Here is a 24,861-nt window from a genome sequence, read left to right on the forward strand (position 1 = left end):
CACCGGCTCTTCACGTCAGGGTGGGTAAAGGATCCCATGGTGTTGCATAAAGAGGAGATAAACTCTGTCATCATAGGAGGGTAACGACATCAGCTAATTAACACAGATGTGATCAATTCTAGCCTTTAGATAACTTTAGCTGATGTTAACAGCCGAGAGATGAACAGTCGTCCCCCTAACGGAGCTGCAGACAGCCGGTATAACTTTACTCTCTGTTTCTGGAGATTTAAATGAGGTTTAAATGGAGAAACATAAACGTTAAATATCAGACTGAATGTCGTGGGTCGGAAAACGACGTCATGTTTCCACAGACGTGATTCTGTAAGTTTTCTAGTGCAGTTAGTTCAGAGTTCAGCTCCAGTCCTGAAACCCCTGCACTGCATAACTGTGGTTTCCTGGTTAAAATACCTGATATTATCAGCTAATTAATCCCTTCTTGAGCTGAACGAGATGAACAGCAGAGAAACACTAAACTATACAGTGCAGGGGCTCCAAGTCTGGAGTGAAAACACTGAATTCATAAAATGCTGACAGCATCAGTATATGATTTAATGTGTAGCTGTGTGTATATAGCGTTTTATAATACTTCGTGTGCCTCAGCCTCATTTTAAAACCAAAACGATGTGTTCTATAATTACTGATACAGAGCTGATCTCATGAAGAGGTAATGAAACACATGCACGTCAAAACAGGTTCAGAAATTCGTCTGCCGCAGGAACTAAAGAAGGTATGTGGAGAAGAGACCGTGTTGTGGTCACACTTCAAAGGAACCACACAAGGAGCTCTTACTCCTCTTATTTGGTGTGCACCAGGGTTTGAATGTCAGTGTTAAGTAAATCGCACCAATCGCACAATTTAGGCATTTAGACTCGTTCAATTAAAACAAACCGCGGTGCGATTGCTCTGTTAGTCCATTAGAGCAAGTGAGAACCGTGAACCCCTGAGCAGGTCTGTCTTGGTTTGTTTGAAGTACAAATGCAATACAGACTACATACGTCTAAATGAACCAAAGTCAGAGTGAACAGCTGTTTGTAGTTACTTGCAGTTCATTAGAACAAGTCAGAACTGGGGCTGAAAGGTTAATCGTTTTTATATCGAAATCGCAATTTAAGACGCCGCCATTTTCAAATCGCAAGAGCTGCAATTTTTTTTTTTATTATAGCGTACACTCTTAAAAAAGATAGTCCTTCAAGGTTCATAAAAAAAGATGGTTCTTCAGTAAAGACAATCACTTTATATAGAACCTTGAACACATTTGCATGCTAAAATGCTCTTTTTATACTCAGTCATGTGAGTTAGCTGCAAATTGCTCATCCAGCTGTTTTTTATTAGTACCACTTATTTATCCAGCCTTTTGTTGCCCTGTCCAACTTTTTTGAGATGCGTTTCTGCCATCAAGTTCTAAATGAGTTCATATTTTTCATGAAATGGTAAAATGTCTCACTTTCAACATCTGATATGTGTTCTATGTTCTGTTGTGAATAAAATATCGCTGTTGTCGGAAGAAAACCTCGTATCTCCATTTTTGATGTTTTCCGGCTTTTGACATAATTTGAAAATGCCTGTTGTTCTTTACGTTGTATGTAAATTTCACAATGAATGGACTAAAAGAAACGGCCCAAAATGACTTGGGAAACAGTCTGGTTCCATTGACTTCCATTAAAAGTAAAGTATGTTTTTTCCTTCTCCTGTGAAGTCACCATTTCGGAGATACAAGGTTTTCTTCCGACAACAACGATATGGGTCTATGAGATTTGCAAATCATTGCATTCTGTTTTTATTTACATTTATTTACATTTTACACAGTGTCCCAACTTTTGGAATTGGGGTTGTACAATAAATGTGAGAGTTTAAAGGTAGAACCTACTGCAAAGGCAGTAATCAGAGTTGGCAACAGGGAGAAGCAGAACGAAGTATAAATGAAATTATGAGGTGGAATCCAGCGATTGTATCTCAGTGGGGCAAAAAAGCTGTTTTTGACACGGGTTGTTTTGGTTGTCAGTGATCTATGGACCTTTGTCCAGAGAGCAACAGCTGAAAAATGTAATGTGCTGGACGTGTGGGCTCAGATGATTCTGTTTGCTCTTCTGACTGTCCGTTTGTGATGGAGTGATTCAGTTTGCTGGGGCACCAATGATTTTGGATGGTTTGTCAGCGGTGCGTTGGAGTGTGTTTCAGGACTGATTGTCCGTAAAGCTGTACCAGACTGTTATTGATGTGGTGAGAATGCCTGTTGTTATCCGTAGAAACAGAGCAGGAGAGGTTTCCTTTCTTGAGTTATCGAAGGAAGTATATAGTAGGGCAGCTAGATTATAGGAAATATATAATAATCACAATTATTTTGGTCAATATTGAGCTCATGATTATTTAACACGGTTACTCACTGACTTTAAAAAACATTTTGCATTTATTGAACTTTTAAAGGAAAAAAAGCTTTAAACAGTGGATTTCCTTGAACTTTAAGTATAATCCAGCTGAAAAATACATTTAAATAAATAATATAAAAATAAATAAGATCAGCTAAGTTGTAGTGCACTGCCACACTGAAAAATACTAAACAAATATAAAAATAAATAAAAATAAATTAGACCAAAATAAATTGGACAATTTTCAGCTTTTAGGCGGGGCCAAAGTGCAACACTGTAAAGGAGAGCTGCACAGTGGATTTATAACACAAGACAAAACGAGACTATCATTGTGTAACGGAACAATAATCGCTTTATCTCGATTGACCTGTTTCCATAATCGTCAAGCCAAAATCGTGAATGAAAATAAAATCCGATTAATCGCCCAGCCCTGGTATATCGATAAATAAATGCTTAACGAAATGAAATATTCTTCATGTTCTAGATGATGTATATTCATATTTTCAGGTAAAGTGGTGCAACCTTTTTTTTACGTACGAGTTTTACGTTACGTTTACGTCACGTCTTCTTCTGTGAGTTTATTGGCTGGTTGCAAAGCAGAAATCTGATTACCGTCTGACTCATGTAGACCTGGAGTTTCCCCATTTTCTGATTACTCGTGCGCCTGTAAACGCATTGATTGATTGGTTCTTTGTAGGTTGTGCTGTGCTTTGACCAGCCACTGTCTCAAATAAAGCAGTTCTACGATATGTAAGGTTGACAGGGTGTCTTTCTGTTTCCTTCACAGGCCACACAAACATGATGAACTGCTGTCAACTCAGCAGGCTGAATGAACTTCCCTTGTCCTTCTTTGGGCTCCATATTTTTGGAGGGATGGTGCTTTTCTTTTCAGATGGCATAGTGGTAAGACGTACCAACGTTCCACAGTACTGTGCAAAGGTCAGAGACCACCCTCAGTTATTTAACCTCGGTGTGGTGTTCAGGTGTGTGGGACCCATTTTCACTGTTTACCAAAAGAAAAATGGTGTGATTTATTATTATTTCAGCCTCAGATTCTTGTTCTTTGCTCATTTTCTGTGAAGAACATATAAAATAACCCATTTTCAGTGTCTTCACTCTGTTCACCCCCCACACATTATATTACACATGTGGTGTTGGGTGAACCTGCGGGGAGTAAAAGTGTGGAGGTGCTGTGTCCTTCACTCTGTTCTCCTCCTACACGGCCTGCTGTTAGTGTGTGTGTGTCTGTGTATGAGGGTGGACAACATGGACAGGCTGCTGACTGGCTACAGCTGCTAAAGGAGAACCCTACGCTGGACACTTGTGATATTTTAAGCATCTGGTATTTTTACATAAATTATTATGACTGTATTGATTTAAAAAAAAAAAACAATAATGTGGTGGGTCCACCAGACCACTGAGTAACAAACACATCAACACCACACAAGGGATAAATTTCCGGTCAAAGGACGGGACGAGTTACTCGTTTATCAGGGTCTATTTCTAATGCGACACCTACCAACCATAGAAGAACTTGTAGACCACCAAAACACTACCAGATAAACAGTATTTAAAGCTTTCATCTTTCAAAGGTGCTTCTGTCCATCCGTCCACTGTGAGAAGACAACTCAAAACTATGGGTGTCGAAGGATGTGTAGCTGTCAAAAAGTGTTCATTGAGAAAGAAAGAGAGACAAAAAAGAAGAAAATTGGCAAATCTAAGAAGCTGCTGGTGGTCTCAGAACAATGGACTGACCACCCCAGAGTCCAGACCTCAGTATCTCTGAATGTGTTTGGGTGTTCTTGGATCGTGAGAAGCAGAAAATGCAAGAGTGAACTTTTTGGAAGTGGGGAAAAAGCAGGAGAGCAGAAAACCGAAAAGAGTGAAAGCTGTAATAAAGGCTGTTAAATATGTTTTCTACATTTTTCCTGGAAAGTGGACTGAAAATTGATTGTTTTTATTGGCCATTTTGATTGGAAATGGTGGTCTCTGACTTTTGCACAGTTCTGTACCAAGACTGAGTTTTATTATGAGAAGCATGAAGAGCGTTTAGACTGAATCTTTCTCTTGTGCACTTCAGGGCTCATACACAGGCTTTGTTTACACATATGCTGTGGCTCCACCTCTGAGTCTGCCACACAAGACGGCCGGATACCTGACCAGCGTTTTCTGGGCGTCCATCACTGTGGGGCGTCTGGCCTCTATACCCCTGTCTTACCGTATTAAACCTGTTCGCCTGCTCACGTTCAACCAGGTAAGGGTGGTTATCAATGCTAGAACCACTAGAGACACTTTGTCTTTTCTCATACTGATACTGAAACCCTGAGCAGCGGCCGATACTGATCGGATATTTCTGTTTTACAAACTTACAAGCGGTTAAATTTTCAATTCAGATTTGAGACGCTTTCATATGTGGTACTGAAATCAGATACGTATCTGATCTACGGCAATGCAACTCAGTCTGAACAGCCAGATCAGAATTCATGCGGATTTTACGTCAATCCAACTCGACATTCGTCATAACTTCGCACTGCTGAGGCTCATAAACATTTAGGCTGATGTTTCTGTACCAAAATATTAGAAGAGACTGGTCCAAACTCCTCAGTGTTCATAGAGATTTTGAAAGAAATGTCCGAACGCGGCCGCAGGAGAACGAGGCTGCAGCGTCAAAGAAGTTAAAAGTCTGAAAGCAAAGTTTAAAGAATCCGAGGAAACGAACCAAAGAAGTGACCGCGCCCTTTTTACGGCTCAAACACACTCTGGGTGAAGAGCCCAGCTGTCAGTCAGTGAAGCTTCATGATGGCTCCTGTGATGCTGGTGAAGATGAAGCTGATCCTCTGGGAGTGACTGGCGTTCATGATTGTTTACCTCTGGATGAGCCGTGATCTGTTCAGACTGATGTCACATACAGATCACGTTTAAAAGATAATGTGAACAGCCCAACAAAAAAATCGGATTTGGGCAGCTTTTACCTGCTGCGTGAACGTAGACTTTGTTGTTTTGTTTTTTTTCCTCCTAGATTTCCTCTGTCCTAATTTTATTTTATGGTTCTTCGAAGGAAACACACATTTTTACTGTTATTATTTTTTTATTATTCTGGGCAATGAGCAGTAGCAGCAGTAATAGTAATAATACGTCAGCATCTCTGTCATCACAATCTCCAACCGCTTCCTTGTAGTTATTTGCCTGATCTCTCTGTTGCTCTTTCTGGACTGGTACTTTACAAACCCTGTTTGTGCCTTGCACTTCAACAGTCTCTCACCTTGACCAGCAGTTCGTAAAACTGTTTTTCTAGAAGATATTTACACTTTCTTCATTAGCCTGTAACTTTTATTTGAGAACGGACTGGGATAACAACACTGCTTCACATGGGCCAGTTTACAAAGTCAGTCGAGCAATAAAAGACAAGCAGTCATAAATGAACAAAGAACAGGATCAAAAACACACATCCTTGTTCCTGCTGTGCCCCAACCACTTGGCAAATGGGAGATGTCTGAAAGTGCTATTGACAGTGCCAAGGCCCGTCTTAATTGTGTCCTTTGTGCCAAGATGTTAGTAACACCAGGGTTTTAGCCTGTATCAGTTCTATTTTGCACTGCAGGGCTGACTGGGCTTTCACTGGTCCAGGGCCAAATTAACAGCCAATAACAGGAATTGACCAGTATTACTGGTTTCTGTAACACGGTGTTGTAGTCATCAGTGGTGTCTAGGGGTGACTGAAAGAAAGCCAAATGAGCTCTAAGTGCTTTTATGGTGGAAGAGGGGCTTATCTTTGGGACCAGGGACACTTTTTTCACCTCAGAACATTAAGTGCAGTTTCAGTAGCCAAATCCAAACATACTACACCCAAGATATGTATCAGCCAAGATGTGCTTGGTGCCCAAAATTGGCTGCTTTAGTTTTGGTCCGGAGCTGTGAGGCAAAGTGTATGAGCACCAAGTAGTATCATGCAAACTGCATTTGCCCATTTTTAAATCTGGTAATCCTTCTTGAAATGATTTATTTTCCCAAAATAGCAACATTAGTATGTTGAGATAATAACTTACAGTAATTACTTATCTTATTATCCAGAAATAGTGACTTATTTTCTTAAAATATAATAACTTATTTTGACATAGTATCTTAAATTTTAAGAAAATAAGTCAATATTTTGGGATAGTAAGTGAATATTATGAGAAAATTAACATTTCAAGAAAACGATCATTACTTAGAGATTTTAAGTCACTGTTTTGAAAAAATAAGTCATAATTTTGAGATAGTAAGTCAATATTTCTTCCAGAAACAGGAGGGGGGAAACAGGGAATCTCCTGGTGGGAATGGGCTTGTAAAGTTTTCTATAAAAATGGATAAAAACACAAGTAGAATTCAGGCTTCTACTACTATTTTTTGATAGATAGATCACTTTATTTAATCCCAGAGAGAAATTCTGTTGCATTTTCTATTGCAGCAGTACAAAGTACAGTAAAGAGCAAAGCAGGAAAAAAGTACTGCTGTACACCATAGGTGCACTTTGTAGTTCTACAGTTACAGACTGTAGTCCATCTGTTTCTCTGCATACTTTGTTAGCCCCCTTTTACCCTGTTCTTCAGTGGTCAGGACCCCCATGGACCCTCACAGAGCAGGTACTGTTTGGGTGGTGGATCATTCTCAGCACTGCAGTAACACTGACACTGGTGGTGTGTTAGTGTGTACTGTGCTGGTACGAGTGGATCAGACACAGCAGTGCTGCTGGAGTTTTTAAACACTGTGTCCACTCACTGTCCACTTTATTAGACACTCCTACCTTGTCAGTCCACCTTGTAGATGTAAAGTCAGAGACGATAGCTCATCTGCTGCTGCACAGTTTGTGCTGGTCATCCTCTAGTCCTTCATCAGTGGTCACAGGACGCTGCCCACAGGACGCTGTTGGCTGGATATTTTTGGTTGGTGGACTATTCTCAGTCCAGCAGTGACACTGAGGTGTTTGTAGAACTACAAAGTGCACCTATATAGTAAGTGGAGCTGATAAAATGGACATTGAATGTAGAAACAAGGAGGTGGTCATAATGTTATGCCTGATGCCTGTTAACCTCTGTTAACAGTTGTCCAATATGAAACATGTTTAAATGTATAATCAAAGTGGCAGTGTGTGGTAATATGAGTGATGTCCAGCTGGTGCCCAGTTAGCAAATTTTTAGTTATGTGACATATTTTTGTCCATATTAGTTTAGTATGCTGTACAGTGTGTGTGTGTGTGTGTGTGTGTGTGTGTGTGTGTGTCAGAAACCACATAATTTGAGATTACTTAACAACTTAATGTGGTTTGAGTCAAGTGTGTGTGATTGCACAGCGCTAACCTGCTGCATATAAGCTTCCATTGCTTGTTAACTTCATCAGCCTTGTTGGCTAAAGAAGCACCTGACACCGCTCATCTTGACCGACTGAACCAGTTTGGGGGAAAAGGGGAATGTAAAGTAGATTTTAGTCCAAACCTCTTAACGTTTCTCTATTGTAATCCTGTAATTTCCAGGTTGGTGTGATAATCACCCTGTTCCTTCTGCTCATCCTCTACATGAGCAGTGTGTTCCTGTTCATCGGCACCTGTTTTCTGGGTCTCTTTATCAGCAGTATCTACCCCTGCATGCTGGCTTTCACCGAAGACATCCTGGACTACAAAGGTATTTATAGCAGTGGTTGTCCCTACGAGACCTTTTTCATTATTGCCTTCCGTTGTTGTAATTATTGCTCGACAGTGAGTGATTACAGCGCTGTTTGCTGGAGCTTTAGTGCCGAGGTCAAGGATACGGTTAAAGGAAATGCCTTCATTTGGAACGTCAATCCCTGAAACAAATCGTTCCTGTCTGGCGCTAACACACCTTTTCACTGCCGTGTGTATTCGGCATCCCAGCGAGGGCGCCCTTGACTTACGCGCTGCCAGGCTGACAGCTTTTTAATTCCTGATTCATCTAGTCGGTCCTCATAGGGGACAGCTCCTCCAAGCTCAGTCACTCAATCAATATTCAAGCAGATGATAATTGATCTCATCAGAGGTCTGAGGAATTAGGAGGGTTCTGCACTGCTAAATTTTGAATGATATTACTGGACTTTTCAAAGGCAAAGGTATATTAGTCTGGCGAGTGAATAATCTCTGATCCAGTGGAGAAAAATTAAAGCAGCATTAGTTCATTCTCTACGGCTTCGCCTTCTTCCCTGTCTGACCAATTAATCTAAGCCCTTTTCTATTGAATACGACGTCACCACGAAACACTCTCTCTTCGAATTTTCCACAAGATGTGACAAAAAATATTGAAAAATGGCCAGGCATTTTAAACTCGTACACCCACAAAGCACAAGTTCAGGCTACAGGGAGGTCAGCCGTCCAGTTTAAAATTGTCAGCGTTTGTTCTAAGAGCATGTGTTGATTTGACTTTGCCCTTTTTTGTTTTGTGTGATGTGATATGATTTCTGTGGAACAGCTTACATGTTTTTTTAGGAGTGTTCTACTAGCACAGGGGCGTCCAAAGTAGAGGTCTGTGAGATTTCATCCCGCTCCCGCCCGTGCAGTCCCGCAGACACCCAATATCTGACACAGTCTAATCACAAATGCATTATTCTCTGCTTTAATAACGCAGCACTCGTGGTCATCAGGCTCACTGTGAGCAACTTCACCAAACGCTATTTATTCCCAGTAAACACAGAGCAGGAATTCAACCACAGAGCGGCTATTTTTGGTGTTTGCTGGGCAGCTGTGGCCATCAGACTGAAGGCTCCGCCCTCTCTCTAACACCTGATTTGATTCAACATGCTGCCTCTGCATGGTGGGAGTGATGTGCAGCACCAGCGCTACAGCTCGGACATACATACAGCATTCCTGTTTCCAGACTGATAGATGGTCACTTCCGTCACTCTGCTCAGTAGAAATATCATTCATAAATGAACACGGTATATTTGATCATCCTGGACAGCATTCTGACTTCTGATTAGGTTTCAAGCCTGGTAGACTACAGGAAATCTGTCTGCAGCCGGACTGTTTAACTAGTATTTCATCATGAATTACATAAAAATGGGCATTTTAAGTTTTTATACGGTCTTTGTTTAATTTACATTTAATTTACGTATTTTCATGGCTTATTTCAACACATTTAGCTGCGTGTCGCGTGCGGCGTACCCCAGGTCTCTTCTCTAAACACCGCAGCGTTTCAACGCGGCGTCTGCGACTCTGCCGCTTCACGCGCGCAGCCTGTGTGAAAGTGCTGACCTCTTACCATGGGCGCCGGAAAGAAAAGCAAGACTTTCCGCGTCGCTCACGCGGCCCAGACACAGTATGTGTGAATCAGACCTATGAGTATTTGCGTGTTGGTCACGTGATCAGTTGCTGAAGAATGACTTTATTAATTTTAACTGTTTTACTGTTATATTGTTTACATATATGTTGTACTTTATTTAGGCTATTCATTAATTTGCGGGATTTCTCTATATGCATGCTTCCACCTGCTCCCACCTGAAGGAGTCTGATTTCCGCCCGCTCCTGTGAGCAACACTGAAAATTACTCCTGTGCCGCAAGATATTGTGTCGGGTCTAGTCCGAAGTCCGGCCCCAGGGCCAAATGCGGCCCACGGACAAATTTTAATTGGCCCCCTGCTTCTGTTTTACAGGGTATTTTAAGCGGCCTGCCAGCCACTATGTTGCAGTTCTTCCTTTCACCTGATGGTGGCAGCTGACCAGACCTGCAGCTTCATTTACTGAACTATATTTAGTCAAGACTACGGATATAAAGCTCAAACTAAGCGCTGAAAACTGCCGATTTTGGCGAGATGGAGAACTTCTTATCAGTAGTGCAGTAAATATTAACCCTTTAAGGTCGAACAGAAGTGCGGCTACGCTGTGTTTATTTGATATGTAAAGAACATTATTTAACAAAACCAAATATTTTTTAGATTTTTGATTCGTTTTTCTCACAAATTATATTTTTCAACAAGTAAACGCTTGAATAGGAATATGATTAATACATTAGACATGTTGTATTGTTACTCTTAAACAGTTTAATCATTTATTATAAGCGCTTGTTGATCCAAACTGCTCTGATTGAACAATCCAACAATGAAAGAAGCCTCGTGCATCTTTTATACAGTGATAGGAAACAGCAGCTCACAGAAAGCTCAGATTCTTTGCGCTGATACTTTGAATCATTTGTGAATAATATGTCGGCCCTCAGGTATTTTGACACAGTACCGTCTGGCCCAAAAGTTTGGACACCCCTGCACTAGCACAGCGAATTGTATCACAAGTGTTCGGCTCAGGGCTTCTACCACCCTTTTCCCTCGGAATGACTCGTCCATGCTTCAGATATGTTATTGAGATTTCTTTTCCCTTTACGCCAAATGTAGTCCATCATCAAAGATGTCTTTGGTGTGCAGCTACAAGGCTAAAGTAGCCCTAATGAAAGCCTATAGCAGCCAATCATGCAAACTGCATGTCAAACAATCAGCTGCACGTGAGCCTAAGGTCACCATGCCCAGTGCCAAGCTTCAGCTAGAGGGGTTTGAAGCCTCCCAGCACTGGGCTGTGGAGCAGTGCATTTTCTGCTTTTATTTCTACTTTTATTTCTACTTTTATTTCTACTTTGCCTCAACCCAATGAGAAAAACGCACCCAGTTCACATTCTGTTTCATTGTTAGTGTGGAGGGAATGTATCATGGCAATTCCTCCAGCCTATATTGTGACTGTGGTTTACATTGCCCTGTTCTTTTGGCCAGGGAGACCAGCATACTCACAAGTTCTAGCTTGTGGCTTGAATGCTGAGCGTAGTGTGCCAGACGACCAGTTAGTTGTGGCTGTGTTGTTATCTACAGAGCACTAATTGGTCTGACTTCCAATTGGTCGAACTTATTCTCACGTTTCACTTGACGTCTCTGCCATTCTGAGACTGAACGACTCACCTGCCAGACGTGACAGAAGCCGAGAATGACGAGAGACACACAGACCTTTAATTCAGTGTTTTCACACTCCAGGCTTGGAGCCCCAGCACTGCGTAGTTTATGTTTATACACACTGTGTGTTTCTCTCTGCTGTTCACGCCTCGTTCAGCTCAAGAAGGGATTAATTAGCTAATAATATTAGGTGTTTTAACCAGGAAACCTTCTGGCTGTTCGCGCTCACAGACGTCATGAACGTACATGAGGCGCGGTTTTAAACTCCTATAACTCGAGTTTGAAAGCTCTTAAAATATAACAGCGGTGTGAAAATGTTTTATGCTGTTCAGGAAATGAATGAATTCTTTGACATTAAAAATGTTTCAGCATTTATAAACTATGATTTTGCTCAAATGCTCCATCTTGGCCCATTCATTTTGGACTCTCTCAGGAGCGCCCTCTAGTGTTTGAGAAACCCAGAAGGCATTAGGGAGCGGTAATTCTCCTCTCTAAGTTCAGTGCTTTAAGTCCAAATGTCCTGGAAAATGATTTCCTAAAAAGAGTGGGAATGTTCAGTGTTCCAACATCGAGTAGAAGCTGTTTCTGCAGCAAAGAGGCAACCAGCACCCTATTAATATCCTTGATTTCTTAGGAAACGTCGGATGAGCAGGTTCTCATAAACTTTTTCGATGTGTATTGTACTTTTGTCCATGTGTTTAGATAACAGCACGTCGTAGGGTGTCGGAACCCACATCAGCAATTCTGTTAGAGATTAACAGCATGGTCTGAGGCAAGCATGTGGGGATTTAGGCATAAATGCTAACTGGGGTCTGTAACTGTCAATTACTTAACTGCTATCAGCTTCAAAGCTAAAGACGGAAACTTCAGACAGTCAGAGCTAAATGTATTTGAAGTAACGGTGCAACTCTGTGAATTACCTCAGTGAACTGTTCCTTTGAACAGCACGAATAACTGTATGCTTTTCCTCTCTAAGGTTGCGCCACTACGGTACTCGTGACCTGTGCTGGGATGGGGGAGATGCTCCTGCAGCTGCTCGTAGGATCGGTAGGGAGACAGTGGCCCTCTGTGTGTGTAGAGTGTGATAGTAACTTAATATTTGCTGATTTGACAGTGTTGACCTAACACTCCTCTCTCACACAGGTCATCAATTCATACGGCAGCTATAGCTTCTTGCTGTGTGGTATGATCTTCGGCTGTATGGGCTTCACGATCTTTCTGGTGCTGCTCTTAGTGCAGCATGTACACAAACATTACAGGACAGGTACTCTCGCTTTTCCTTGTTTCTCCTTAATAAAGAGGCATTACAGATAAAATGAAAAAAATCGCTGCATCTGTTGTGAACATGTCTGCTTGCCTCCCACGACAGTGTCGCTGTAGTCTCAGGAGCAAGGTTTTCTGGTTTAAATCCCAGGAAAAAGCCTTTCTCATGATGTATATTGAAGGTGGGAGGAACGTTTGAAAAACTGCAAGCACTTTGGGGAGGATCTAAAGGCAGGCTGGTTGAATGAGGGATTTGTCTGATGCGTGCTGGGAATTGCAGTGAGGCAACACTGGACAAAAACACAAAAAGGGACAGCCATCCGTAGCCAGAAGTCCAAAAGAGTACAATTGGTCTCGCTCTCTGGGTGGGTAGATCTGGCCGTTGGCGCTTTCCTCCAAGCATTCGGCTGTCTGGCGTTGCCCGAGCGGCAGTTCGAAAAGATGCGGTGGCTCTTCTCAGGTCTCGGAGGAAGCCTGTGCTAGCCTCGACCTCCTAGTGCTGGTGGTATTGTGTGACTGGGGGAGTCTTGACTAGTGGGTGGAACTGGAGACGACTAAATCAGGGCAAACGGTTGAGGCTGAGGGATGCAGTGCTGCGCTGTACGCTTTGATATACGTCCGGGTGGATAATTCGCATCCAGTCAGCATGAAACAGCACAATTTATAATAAATATAAACATAACAGGCATAAATGGGCAGTAACGGTAAAATCGTGCCATGTTTGACGTTGTAATGTCAATGCAGTGATATGATCCTCTGTCTTTGGTAACAGTTGAAACAATTTAGCGAACTCTTTACTCTTCCAGATGAAAATGAAGTTACCAAGCACGATTATGTGACTAATAAGTGCACCAGAATGTAAACTAGGAAGGCATGATGTGGTAAATGCTGTTTCTAGAATTATGACTTAGTAGAGAGCTCGACACAAGGGGACACGAGCTAGTTAAGAAGCTAATGCTATTAGCATTTATGCTAGAGGCCACAGAATGAGAGGTTTGGCTCATAATTTCACACTCGACAGAGAAAAAAATGAAGCTTTGTTTGATTCCACACTTAATCCTGTGTGAGTGTAGACATTCGTGTGAGCACAGAACGGTGAAGTGTATGTAATTTCATATCGGCCACTAAGGTTAGCTAACAAGCAAGCGAGGGAGCTAATTAGCCAGGGCCAGAATAGACACTTTAGAATGACAAAATGACCACAAAGACCATTACGTTGTTAATTGTGGTTATTATAGAGGTTCCAGATGTCGCTTTAGAAGGTAGAAAATGAACTACAACTAGAACCATAAGTTCAGTTTGTCCATGTTGGGGTCTTGTTCTTCTTTTTGAATGTACTTTGTAAGAACAACCGTATAAAGCGCACGTTCACTTCATTAGACCAGGCAGCGAAATGTGTAGCTGGTGCAAGTTCATGATTATATGACAGAAAGTAACCACACAGTCACAATGTTACTGATCAGCCTCTTTTATATGAAGAGCCAGATCTGCCAAAATGAAAAATAAATAAACTTTGAAAATAAATGACTCAGTAAATCAAGATATGAATTAGAATTACAAAGAATAATGATAAATCTAAAAATAAATATACATAAAAATTAATATATTAATAAATAAAACCTTACATAAATTAATGTCTGCATTTACTTGTATGTAATTATATGTCTGTTTAGTAATTCCCACTCCTAATTTTTGTATTTGTTTATTTTGGGGGCTGTCAATCAATGATGTCACGGTGTCTTAATGGTCCTATTGGATAATCGATGTCAGATTCTGTAGATCGATTGTTCATGTGTTGCTCTATCAGTGGTAACTCAAGACAACACAGTACAGTAATGTCTGCTTACAGGCAGCAGACAGACAGAGATCTGAGAGTCTCGGCTGATCTGGCTGAAAATGCAGGTCCGGATTATTTACTGTCCCGTTGGAGGCTGTGGGGACAGTTTGGTCCATTTAGTTGCCTCTGCTGATTCAGAGGTCGACCCTGCAGTGTTCAGAGCTTTGGAGGAGGTGGTTCAGCAACTTTGTCTGCAAAATCAAGATCACCCAGACATTTGGACGTCCTTCTCACATACGGCCTGTGGAAGCCATCGAAAGTTATTTATTGGCAGGTTTGTCTGTCTGTGCAGCTCTTTATGGAGTTGGTAAAAGAGTTCAATCAGCTCTCCTCCTGGGCTTGATTACTAAGCTTGAACGTGAAAAACACGCCCCCTCATTATCATATGAAGGAAGAAATACAGGAATGAATTAATGAAAAAAATAAATGAATTAATGCATCAATACATAAAGCAAACAACTGTTAAAAACATAGACACAGAAAAAAATATGAAAATGAACATAAGCATTAAAAAATAAAATTAAGAAATAGATAAATTGAGAAATACATAATTGCAGAAAAAGGAAATGTGCATAATTACAATCAAAATAAGGAATATACATTATTTAGTTATTTTATTTATTAATTTACAGAGTAACTTATTTTTTAATATTATTTTTTTTTCATGTTGGCAGATCTGCCCTCCATATTTTCCAGTATCTTTGTTAAATAACAAGGATTGTACATTGTATGATTTGTACTAGGATTAGTACAAAATCCTGTTGTAACAGTGCATATATGTCCATGTTATCCCCCCATAACTATGTGCTTTGCTCACATGAAATGCTAGGCTGGAATGCCCCATTACCCACAGTTCCCCTCAATGCCATACATTCTTCTTCTAGAGTAAATAGAAATCATGTCAAATAATAAACTCATCCTGAATGTTAACAAAAAAGAGCTTATTTACAACTAACCCTGTTTAAAATGGATAAAATTCCCAGAAAATTCCAGTCCATTTGACTGAGGATTCTGTGTTGTGTTGTCTCTAAACAGCAGCCACCAATACAACCTCTCTAGCTGAGAAGCCTGAAGCTAATGGGGTCAGTCACTAACGGCAGCCCGGTGTTGAAGCTGGACCAAAGGAAGCAAAATCACACAAACCTTGGCGGCCGTAGTCGGAGACCATGCAGAGTGAGGAGGAAGGCAGATGGGACTGTGATTGGAGTCGCTTGTTGGAGGGACCTGTGAGGAGACGATGCTCAAAGCCAAAGACATCAAAATGATCAAATGCCAGGAAATCATACAGCACTGTGGAAAAGTCGGAGAAAACCCTTTGTTTATTTAATCGCCAGTCAAAATGGTCATGAAGCACAAAGCTGGGATATTTTACACTTATAAAGTTCAGTCTTAGAAATTGGTTACATCTTTTGTTTCTCATGATCCAAGTAACCCAAACACAGTGATGTTGAGGTCTGGACTCTGAGGTGGTCAGTCCATTGTTCTGAGAACACCAGCAGCTTATTTACTTGATTTGCACATTGTCGTCTTCTCACAGTGGAAGGATGGACAGAAACACCTGTGATGTTTTCAGACCTGAAGCAGCTGGATTTTCTCCTCTCTCTCAGAGATGAAAGCTGTAAGTGCCTGTAGGTCTTGCGTGGTTGTTAAGAGTCCCATTTTCTATATATTTCAATCATTTTTCGAACTTCAGTTTTTGGAAGATCCTGTTATTTTCCATTGACCTTCCTCTTCCTTATGCAAGATGATCTAATTATATCTAATATCCTCAGAAATATCACCTGAAAAATGAACAACTTAATGGCCATTTTGACTGGGAATTAAATAAACAAAGAGGGGGTGGTCTCAGACTTTTGCACAGTGCTCTGCATACGAAGAGATCAAAAATAATTCCACACTGATTGTGCATAAAGAAGTTAAACATAAGCTTGAGTCTGCCTGGGTTTTTAACATCCACATTCTGCCACTGATGTGACGTAAGTGAGGTCAGTAAGAAACACTTGCGAGTGTGTATTTCAGCCTGCATGATCACCTTTGCCTGTTTTGGTCAGTGGATTCATTCACTCGAAACACGAAACACTACCATGTCCTATTTTGGCACGTTCTGTACACGAGCTGGGCTGGCTAAGACCTGTTCTGAGCCAACTGGACAGCAAACCTGCACTCAGTATATCCGCACTCAAATAACGTTTCAGTTAACGATGCTCGCTTGACGTCCGCAGTGCTTTACGAAGCTCTAAATGATCATTACAAAGAGTTTAAATTGAAAAATGATAGCACTTTGCTCTTTCAAACCAGTGGAGGTATGAAGGAAAAGAAGAACTGACAGTTTTCTGAATGAGATTTTGCACTAGATGTTTATTTTTGTATTTCAGTGTGTTTGAAAATGAATGAGTTTTTGTGTTATAAAGTAAAAAATTCCATTAATTCCTTGCAAAAAAGGTAAACTTATAATAACCAACAGTATGAAAATGTTACAATGCAGTGATTAAAGTCTCATACGTGCTGATGTGTTGTGTTTTGCTTGCTATTTTAAGGCCTGTGTATACGCTGCTTATTTGGAGTGATGCCATATAAGAACTAGGGATGTGAAAATTCCAATCCAGTTAAACACCAACGCACTCAAAGGCCCAATCCCATTTCACCCCTCGCCCCTGCCACTGAGCCCTTAGCCCGCTGTTTTGCATGTTCACGTCTAGGGGTAGGGTGTCCTGATTGTTGTTGAGATAGAGGGGTCGGGTGAAGTGTTGGGGCTACATGACCCTCCAAACAGAGGTTTTTCAGAGACTCCAAACAGAGAGTTATGAGAAAAAAGAAAAACTGGCAAGATGGCTGAACAAGAGATCAAAGAAACCCACAAATGTGAGAATTTACTCTGTTAAAAATTATGATAACCACTGTATTATCTTAGTTTAATGTAGTTTCAGTGTATTATGGTTGTTTTTCTTCATAACAAGCATAAAAAATCACTAATAGCATGCTAATGTCTCTGTAGCTAGCTAGCTAACTTTCCCGTTCCACCTTAAATAGTCCAACAGTTCTGACGCTAGAAGTGCCATAATGTAACTGCTGCACCATTTAAGGTGGAACAGGAAAATTGAAACAAGAAGCTGGTGAATATCTGACTTCAGCTTCATATCACTGAAGAATTAGGGGTGGGTGATAATAAATAATTGCCCCCTCTTTGAAGGCATACGATGCCCTAAATGTAACTAAAGCCCAGCAGTGAGAAGCTGAACTTGACCCTCCTCTGCTGTCACTGCAGACTGGCAGGGTCGCCTACAGAGCAGCGCTATAGCTCTTTTGTGAGGGTCCCATTTCGTAGGACAAGAATTCAACCACTACCCCTGTAACTCTGTTCTAGGTAGGGGGAAAAAAGAAGAAATGGGATTGGGCCAAAGTCCAACAAAGCATGTAGACGCGTCACATGAGAGGAAAATTCACTACATGTGGGAAACATATCACAATAGCGTTTGCTAGCTAGCTTTCTTTTGGAATTCTAGGGCAGCTTTTAGAGGGAGTTATTAGCAGCAGATTTCACTGCAAACCAGCCACAAAAGATTAACAAGGTGTCCCCAGATGTGTGTTTCATCATTATGAGATCACGCCTGGCCTCGCGAAACTACCAGCAGCATAACATCCCACTGTTCTGGAGTACAAAATATACATAACTAAATATTGGTTTGAAATATCGGTCAAATCTGTGATGCCCATTGTTTTTAAGCAATTATGGGCCAATGCCCATATGATTCTATCATTATGCATCATTAATAAGAACCACTTTTGCTTCCATAAAGCACTTCCCAATGGATGATCCTTTAAAGCTGCACTATTTAAGATTTGGGGAATTGGAGACCTCTCTGGTGGAAATGTATAATTGCAGGCAACATGCAGAAGAACGTTTTGTAACTCCTTCTTGAGCTTGTGCGTGACGTAAATGTGTCAAGACATATGACGTGGTCCAAAAGTCTCCCATGAAATTTATTATTTATTCTTATTTCAGGCTTTATAGGATGACTTACAGCAGTGCACGCACACCATATTTTAGCGTGTATTTTATTCCTTCTGACTCAGTAATGATACTTTTTTTCAGTTAACAAAATAAGTTACAAAGTGCAGCTTTAAAGAAACGTTTTTTTAAATAATGGGTACATCTATAGGGAGATTCACTCGAAAGAGGCCCTGAATATTCTAACTCCTGTTAGGATGAAGCAATCTAAACCAAAAAAATACGCTACAGACCTTGATGTATGTGTAATCAATTGCATTACATGCGATGCTGGAAGTGATCTCCGTTTTCTGCCAGACACATGAAGGGGTACGGGGGGTCTGCACCTGGAAGTTGCAGATGGAGGTTAAACGTTGTGACGGCTGTCCGGCGCCTACCTCATCACTCCGACGCAGGAGCATCCCGGCTTGTTCGAAGCTCCATATGCTGAGGAGCACGTTGCACGTTGTTTCCTTCAGAGCGAGAGTTATTACAGAATATTCGGGGCCTCTTTCGAGTGAATCTCCCTGTATAAAGAATCTTCTTAAAGTGTAAATAACCTTAAAAGAATAAAGGCAGAGATGGCACAATACCACTTTCCATTTTCCGATACCTTTCTGATATTGACCGTGAGTATCGGCCAATACCCATCCAGTATTTCTTCTTGAAAAACTACTGAGCTTTAAAATGAGCTATTTTAAATTAAAGCATTTTGCTTAAGATGAGCATCTAATGCTAGGCTAACATGCTCAAACTACTCACTCAGCTACCCCACAGGAAGAGCTACACTGCTGACATCACATCACACAGTGTGAGCACCGATTCAGCATTTACAGCTGATATTAGGCCAAATATCAATACCTGACAAACAAGTGTGGCATCTCTATTTTATACCAATCAAAAGGTTTTTCCTACAATCTTATGTCCAAGCCTGTAAAACTATGTTTTCAAACATATCGCTGTTGTTGCGTTAAAAAAATCTCCAAAATGGTGACTTTACAGGAGAAGGAAAAAACCCTACTTTACTTTTAATGTAAGTCAATGGAACCAGACTTTTTTCCAAGTCATTTTGGGTCGTTTCTTTTGGTCCATTCTTCATGAAATTTACACACAATGTAAAGAACAACAGATTTTTAAATTATCAAAAACTAGAAAACATAAAAATGGAGATACGAGGTTTTCTTCTGACAGCAGCGACATATTTCTCGTATTTTCTGGAACTGTAGTGAAAGAGTATCTTCATCTTTCTCCATTCCTGTCATTAACAAAGACTCCAAAGCGCAGGACAACGGGCACAATCTGAGCCGTGTTATTTCAGGAGATGTTTTCTCTGGCCTAACAACTGAACATCTCGAGCCTTTGTTTTCACCAGCCCATCTCATCCAGTCTTGACAGCATATCAACACACAAAATGGAGGTATCTTCCACACCAGGGCTCCCTGGTGCCTCATGGCACATTTGAGTGGAGTGCAAGAGGTCATAAAATGGACATCCTACTAGCTTCCTGGAAAAGCTTCCTCGCATTGTGCTGCGTAGCTTCGGGTCCGCTGACCCCTCATCCACGTCCCTGACCCGTGGACCTGAAGCAGAGGTGGGCAAACCTGCTTGCGGGACTTTGCAGCGTCAGCGTGTTCCTCTTGGCTCCTGTCTGAGATTATATGGCTGATTATTCGGTTTTGTCTGGTTTTCACAGGTGCCAAACCTGCTAACGTTAACACAATCAGCACAGAGCCACGTTTAATACAAAACCCAGAGAGGATATAAAACCCAGACGTTCGTTAGAGAGACTTTTCTTTAATGTTTTTCCTCCTCTTCAACATTCACAATAAGAACAACAGGTATGCCAATCAACAGTATGTAAACGTTTGAGCTGCTAGTCACAAATTGCAGACTGTTAGACAAACACATAGCTAGGAAAAAAGCGTATGTGTCAAATGATGCATTTGTACCTTTTAATATAGATTTCTTTAGAGGCTGAACATTTCTTATCTGTTATAACATATGTTTAGTCCTAGTCTAGAGGCAGTGTTATTAAAGCGGAATTCCATCAATTTTTCAGAATAATTGTCATTGAGATGTAAACAAAGTCATTCCCAGTGGTGTGATGTGAAACGGTCCATTGTAGAGAAACTTATACTCATATTTCTTTACAGTGGTAGAACTGAAATACCTACAATGCAGATACAGGCATTTTATTTAAAATCCAAAATGACCAGTGAACCTACACGTGTCTTCTAATGTTTATATGTATTATTTATGATGGTAAAATAGAGATAAAATCTAAAAAAAAAATAACTTCATTTTGCTGTATGACACCTTGCATGTATCTATTGCATGTATTTTAAAAGTTCATTTTAGGCCATACATTTTTATCTCAAACTATCATAAAACTGTGTGTTTACATGCACTTAATAATCCAATAACTGCAAAAAATCAGATTTGGTCAGTAATCCAATCAGACAGTAATCAGATTTCTGCTTTACAACCAGCCAATAAACTCACAGAAGAAGTGGCGTAAACGTTATGTACTTTTTTGTTGTTTTAAAATAACATCACGCCACTCTACCTGAAAATATGAACATTATCTAGAACAGGGGTCACTAATAGGCGGACTGCGGTCCGAGTCCAGACCCAGAGGCCTATACGGACCTGGACCTATAACCGATAAACTATGGATAATTATTTAACTTCGATGGGGTTGTTTTAATATTTTATTTTAATTGGCTTAACATTTCTAGTCATTACGGCGCCACTTTAGCAGCCCGGGAGACTCACAGACCAATCGCAGATGTTGTACATATCACACGTGACGCTACTCAGCCAATCAGATCTGTGCATTATGATGAGCACTGAGACTCGAGTGAGTGACACACACGGGAGGGACGAGGCGAGAAACAGCAGTCAGAGAAGAAAGTGAGTCAGAGGGAAGTTATTCCACACTGCGTTCTCTAAAAAGAGAAAACTGATGATAAACGTTGTTGAAATATGACTGAACTGTACTTTATATTCAGTTGTTGACTGTATAAGATGTTGATATACCTACTAGGCTACTTCGGTTTACAGTATATGGCACTGAATCATAATGCAAGCTAGACATTATGATGTTCCGGACCTTTGCTTGAGGAAACGTTCAGGAAACTGGACTTTATTGAATTTTAATGAACGACTCCTGATCTAGAAGATGAACAATATTTAAATCCTTATTTTAGTCAAGTATATTTGGTTTCAGCGTCGTTCCAAAAGTGTTTCGCTGCGTCTCGTGGCGACGCTGCTTGCTTATTTCTGGTATCACGGTCTGTTTTCACACATGCGCAGACTGAGAAATCCGAAAGAAATCAGAGTAAGAGTTTACATGCACTGAAAAATCTGATTACTGAGCTAAAATCCAGCCTCTTTATCAGATTTCATTATCGGATTTTTAGACCTTACTCCGATCTAAGAAATAAGAAGTGTGCTGTTTACACGACCATTTGAATAATCATGTAAATGCACTCGATGTATCCGACATCAGGCAACATATTAATAATCACTTTGTGAGAGAGCATTTAGAGGCATTAGACATCTGGTTACCTTCACCACCACTGTGAACGATTCGTATTGTTAAGTTTCTCTAAAACAAAGCGTTGCACATCAAACAAATGACACTGGTAATTTAATGACTTTTTTGCAGAGAGTTTGAAAAAAGTGGAATTCTCCTATAAAAAAAACAAAACTGCACTTAAAACTTGTGCATCCCCTTTAGGGGGCAGTACTGTTTGTTAAATTTGCCTTTTTATCTGTCCAAACGGCAGTAAAATATAGGGCATTCTCATAAACTATTCTGTTAAGAATAAAATCTAATTCTTAAGAGAAAAATAGATTTTATGACTTGATTAAGGGCTCAAGAACCATAAAATATAAGTACAATTCTCGCTAGCAAATATAAAAACCTCGGTAAAATGTCTCAGCTGTGCAGTAAAGGAATTAGGTGCATAGATTCCTAATTTGTTTCCCAGGGAAATAGAGGTATCCAGTCTTAAATCTGAATAGGCTGATATATTCAATGATGAAGGGAAAAAAAAAATTAAGTGCTATTAGGGAAAACATTAAAATATTAAGCTTTACAGACACAAAAAAAGTACATACATTTGGCAATGCTACAAATGTCAGTTGAATCAGATCAAAAGGGAACGAGAGACGAGAAACAGACAATGTGATATCAGACCACCGACCAACAAAAGTACAGTTAAAATATTTACAGATGAGAAGACAAAATGAACGACATTTCAAAATAGTAGAAAAAAACAATACAAATGTGTCAAATATTCACTTTTTTTTTCCTTTTTGACAAAAGGTGGCTAATTTTTTTCAATCACAAAGTACGAGGTGGCTGAGCAGTTAACAGAAAGCATTACAGAGGCATAAACCCTGATAATTTCCCATCGCGCACCACAGTCACGGAATAATATTCAACATTCACAGGGCACCGAGCAACTTGACATCTGCACGAAGAACGGCATCTGTAGGCACAGCGCACTGCTTTCATGCCCCGTGCACAGACGTCATGTGCTGAATGAATGCTTTAGGAATGCTTATGAAAATGAGCTGGATTTAATCTCTGGAAAACAGCAGGTTGTAAGAGTGAGAGAAAACGAATGCAACAGGCCTAATATTACAACATCTCTACACGCGCCACTTAACATCTCCTACAACTGGGGGGGGAAAGGTATCTCAAGGTAAACGTAGCATGAGAAGCATCTGTAAGCATCACTTTCAAAAACAGACTTTAGAGGTCACTTGCATAAAACATCTTAAGTGAATTTTTACCTTTAAGTGTTCCCTTTAACTTGAGTGAGCTCCTCAGGGAATACTTAAGTGGAAAGTGTAAAAATCCATAATAATGTAAGTTGAGTTTTAGACAGTTTAGGTTAACGTGGTTAAGTTTTTCCAAACATGCAAAATTTTAATTTACAACTTTAAACTGATCCCTAAAGTATTTAACTTAAGACCTTTTATGGAAGTGGCCACCTTTAAGTGTTCCCTTTAACTTGAGTGAGCTCCTCAGGGAATACTTAAGTGGAAAGTGAAAAAAATCCATAATAATGTAAGTTGAGTTTTAGACAGTTTAACACAGTTAAGTTTTTCAAACGTGCAAAATTTAAATTTTCAGCTTTAAATTGATCCCTATAGTATTTAACTTAAGACCTTTTATGGAAGTGGCCACAGGTCCCAAACACCCAGACACTGAAAATCCATAACTGCATGTACTTACTGAATGAATATTCTTCACCAATCAGTTTTAAAAGAGCTTTGAACAGAGTCGTTAGCATATATTACAGCTATGTTCATAATATCCATAACACTCATCTTTTCCGTTCAAGTTAATCTTCTAGTTCTTGGCTCCCCAAAGCACCAGAGGCCAGGAAACTGACCACAAAGCGGACTGAGAAATAGTCCTTTTCCCCTCCATCAGCTTCGTCTTATTTGGCAGCAGAAAATGGATTCAGTTAAGGCACCGCATTAGCATGGTTTTGAATTTCAGACTTCCGAAGCGTAGGCTTAAAAATATTCTTATTAGAAAGTCAAACAAGACACAGATTGGAACAAATATGTACCCTCTTAAAAGTTTTAAAACATTTTTTACATTAGTTTTGTTGAATTTGCTGCTTTACTGTTGATCGTTCTGATTTTTTTTTTATCCATTTTCCTTTTTTATTATTATTTCTTTCAATTTCGCTGGCTTACACTGTATTTATATTCATTCACTGTATCTGCTTCCTCCTACCATGCTTTGTTATAAAGTGTCTTTGTTTTTCCAGCACTTCAAGCTGCACTTGAAATGTACAAAAAGTGCTTTAGAAAAAGTGATTGAAGTTATTACTTGGTCAATAAAGTCGTCTTGGATTTTACCACGTTAATAAATATTTCTGGGAAGGTAGTTTTGAAACGTCTCTAGTGAGAAGTGAGTGTCACTGTTTTGACAGATGCTTGGCTTACACTGTACATCAGGGTACCTTTCGCACTGCATGGCTGAACTGCCCAACATAATGTGGGACAAAAACGTCAGAAATCCATCAGAATGTCCATCTTTATGAGGCGCCGTTCTCTCCCTGACATGATACAACAAACCACATCTGATCCACAGTTTAGCCACCAGTCAGAACATCTGTTGGTGACAGTCATGTGCCACTTCTGCACAGTGTAAGCCTGGCATAGGGGCGTTTTCAGACCTTGAGTTTGGGTTCGAACCTTGATGCTGTTACTATGGTGGGAGAAACACAATCTAGGAAGGCTATGCAATGTGACTATTTATCATTATTGTGTCTCAATGAGCTTTTTTTTTTTTTAAATAATGTGGGTGTTGTTAGTATGCAACTGCACATTTCACTACAAAGAGAGTGTAATTTAACTGGAGGGCACATTTAATTTGATTTACTGAAGCTTACTATGTGAAATGTTGAATACTAATCACTGTATTTATTAGTGATGCATCGATACCATTTTTCTCAGACCTAATG

General features: G+C 40.2%; 1 protein-coding gene across 1 annotated transcript in view; it reads left to right on the forward strand.

The window, feature by feature from the left end:
* Positions 1-15,856, forward strand: part of mfsd4aa (major facilitator superfamily domain containing 4Aa) — a 32,474-nt gene extending 16,618 nt beyond the window's left edge. Inside the window, exons 5-10 of the mRNA XM_036560084.1 lie at positions 3,154-3,269; positions 4,447-4,620; positions 7,876-8,023; positions 12,253-12,323; positions 12,420-12,540; positions 15,412-15,856. Coding sequence (XP_036415977.1) covers positions 3,154-3,269; positions 4,447-4,620; positions 7,876-8,023; positions 12,253-12,323; positions 12,420-12,540; positions 15,412-15,470 — 689 coding nt within the window. The 3' untranslated portion in view covers positions 15,471-15,856. The remainder of the gene's footprint in view (positions 1-3,153; positions 3,270-4,446; positions 4,621-7,875; positions 8,024-12,252; positions 12,324-12,419; positions 12,541-15,411) is intronic.
* Positions 15,857-24,861: the final 9,005 nt, after the last annotated feature.

This window comes from Colossoma macropomum, unplaced genomic scaffold, assembly GCF_904425465.1.
Source record: "Colossoma macropomum unplaced genomic scaffold, Colossoma_macropomum, whole genome shotgun sequence".
NCBI classification, from domain to species: domain Eukaryota; kingdom Metazoa; phylum Chordata; class Actinopteri; order Characiformes; family Serrasalmidae; genus Colossoma; species Colossoma macropomum.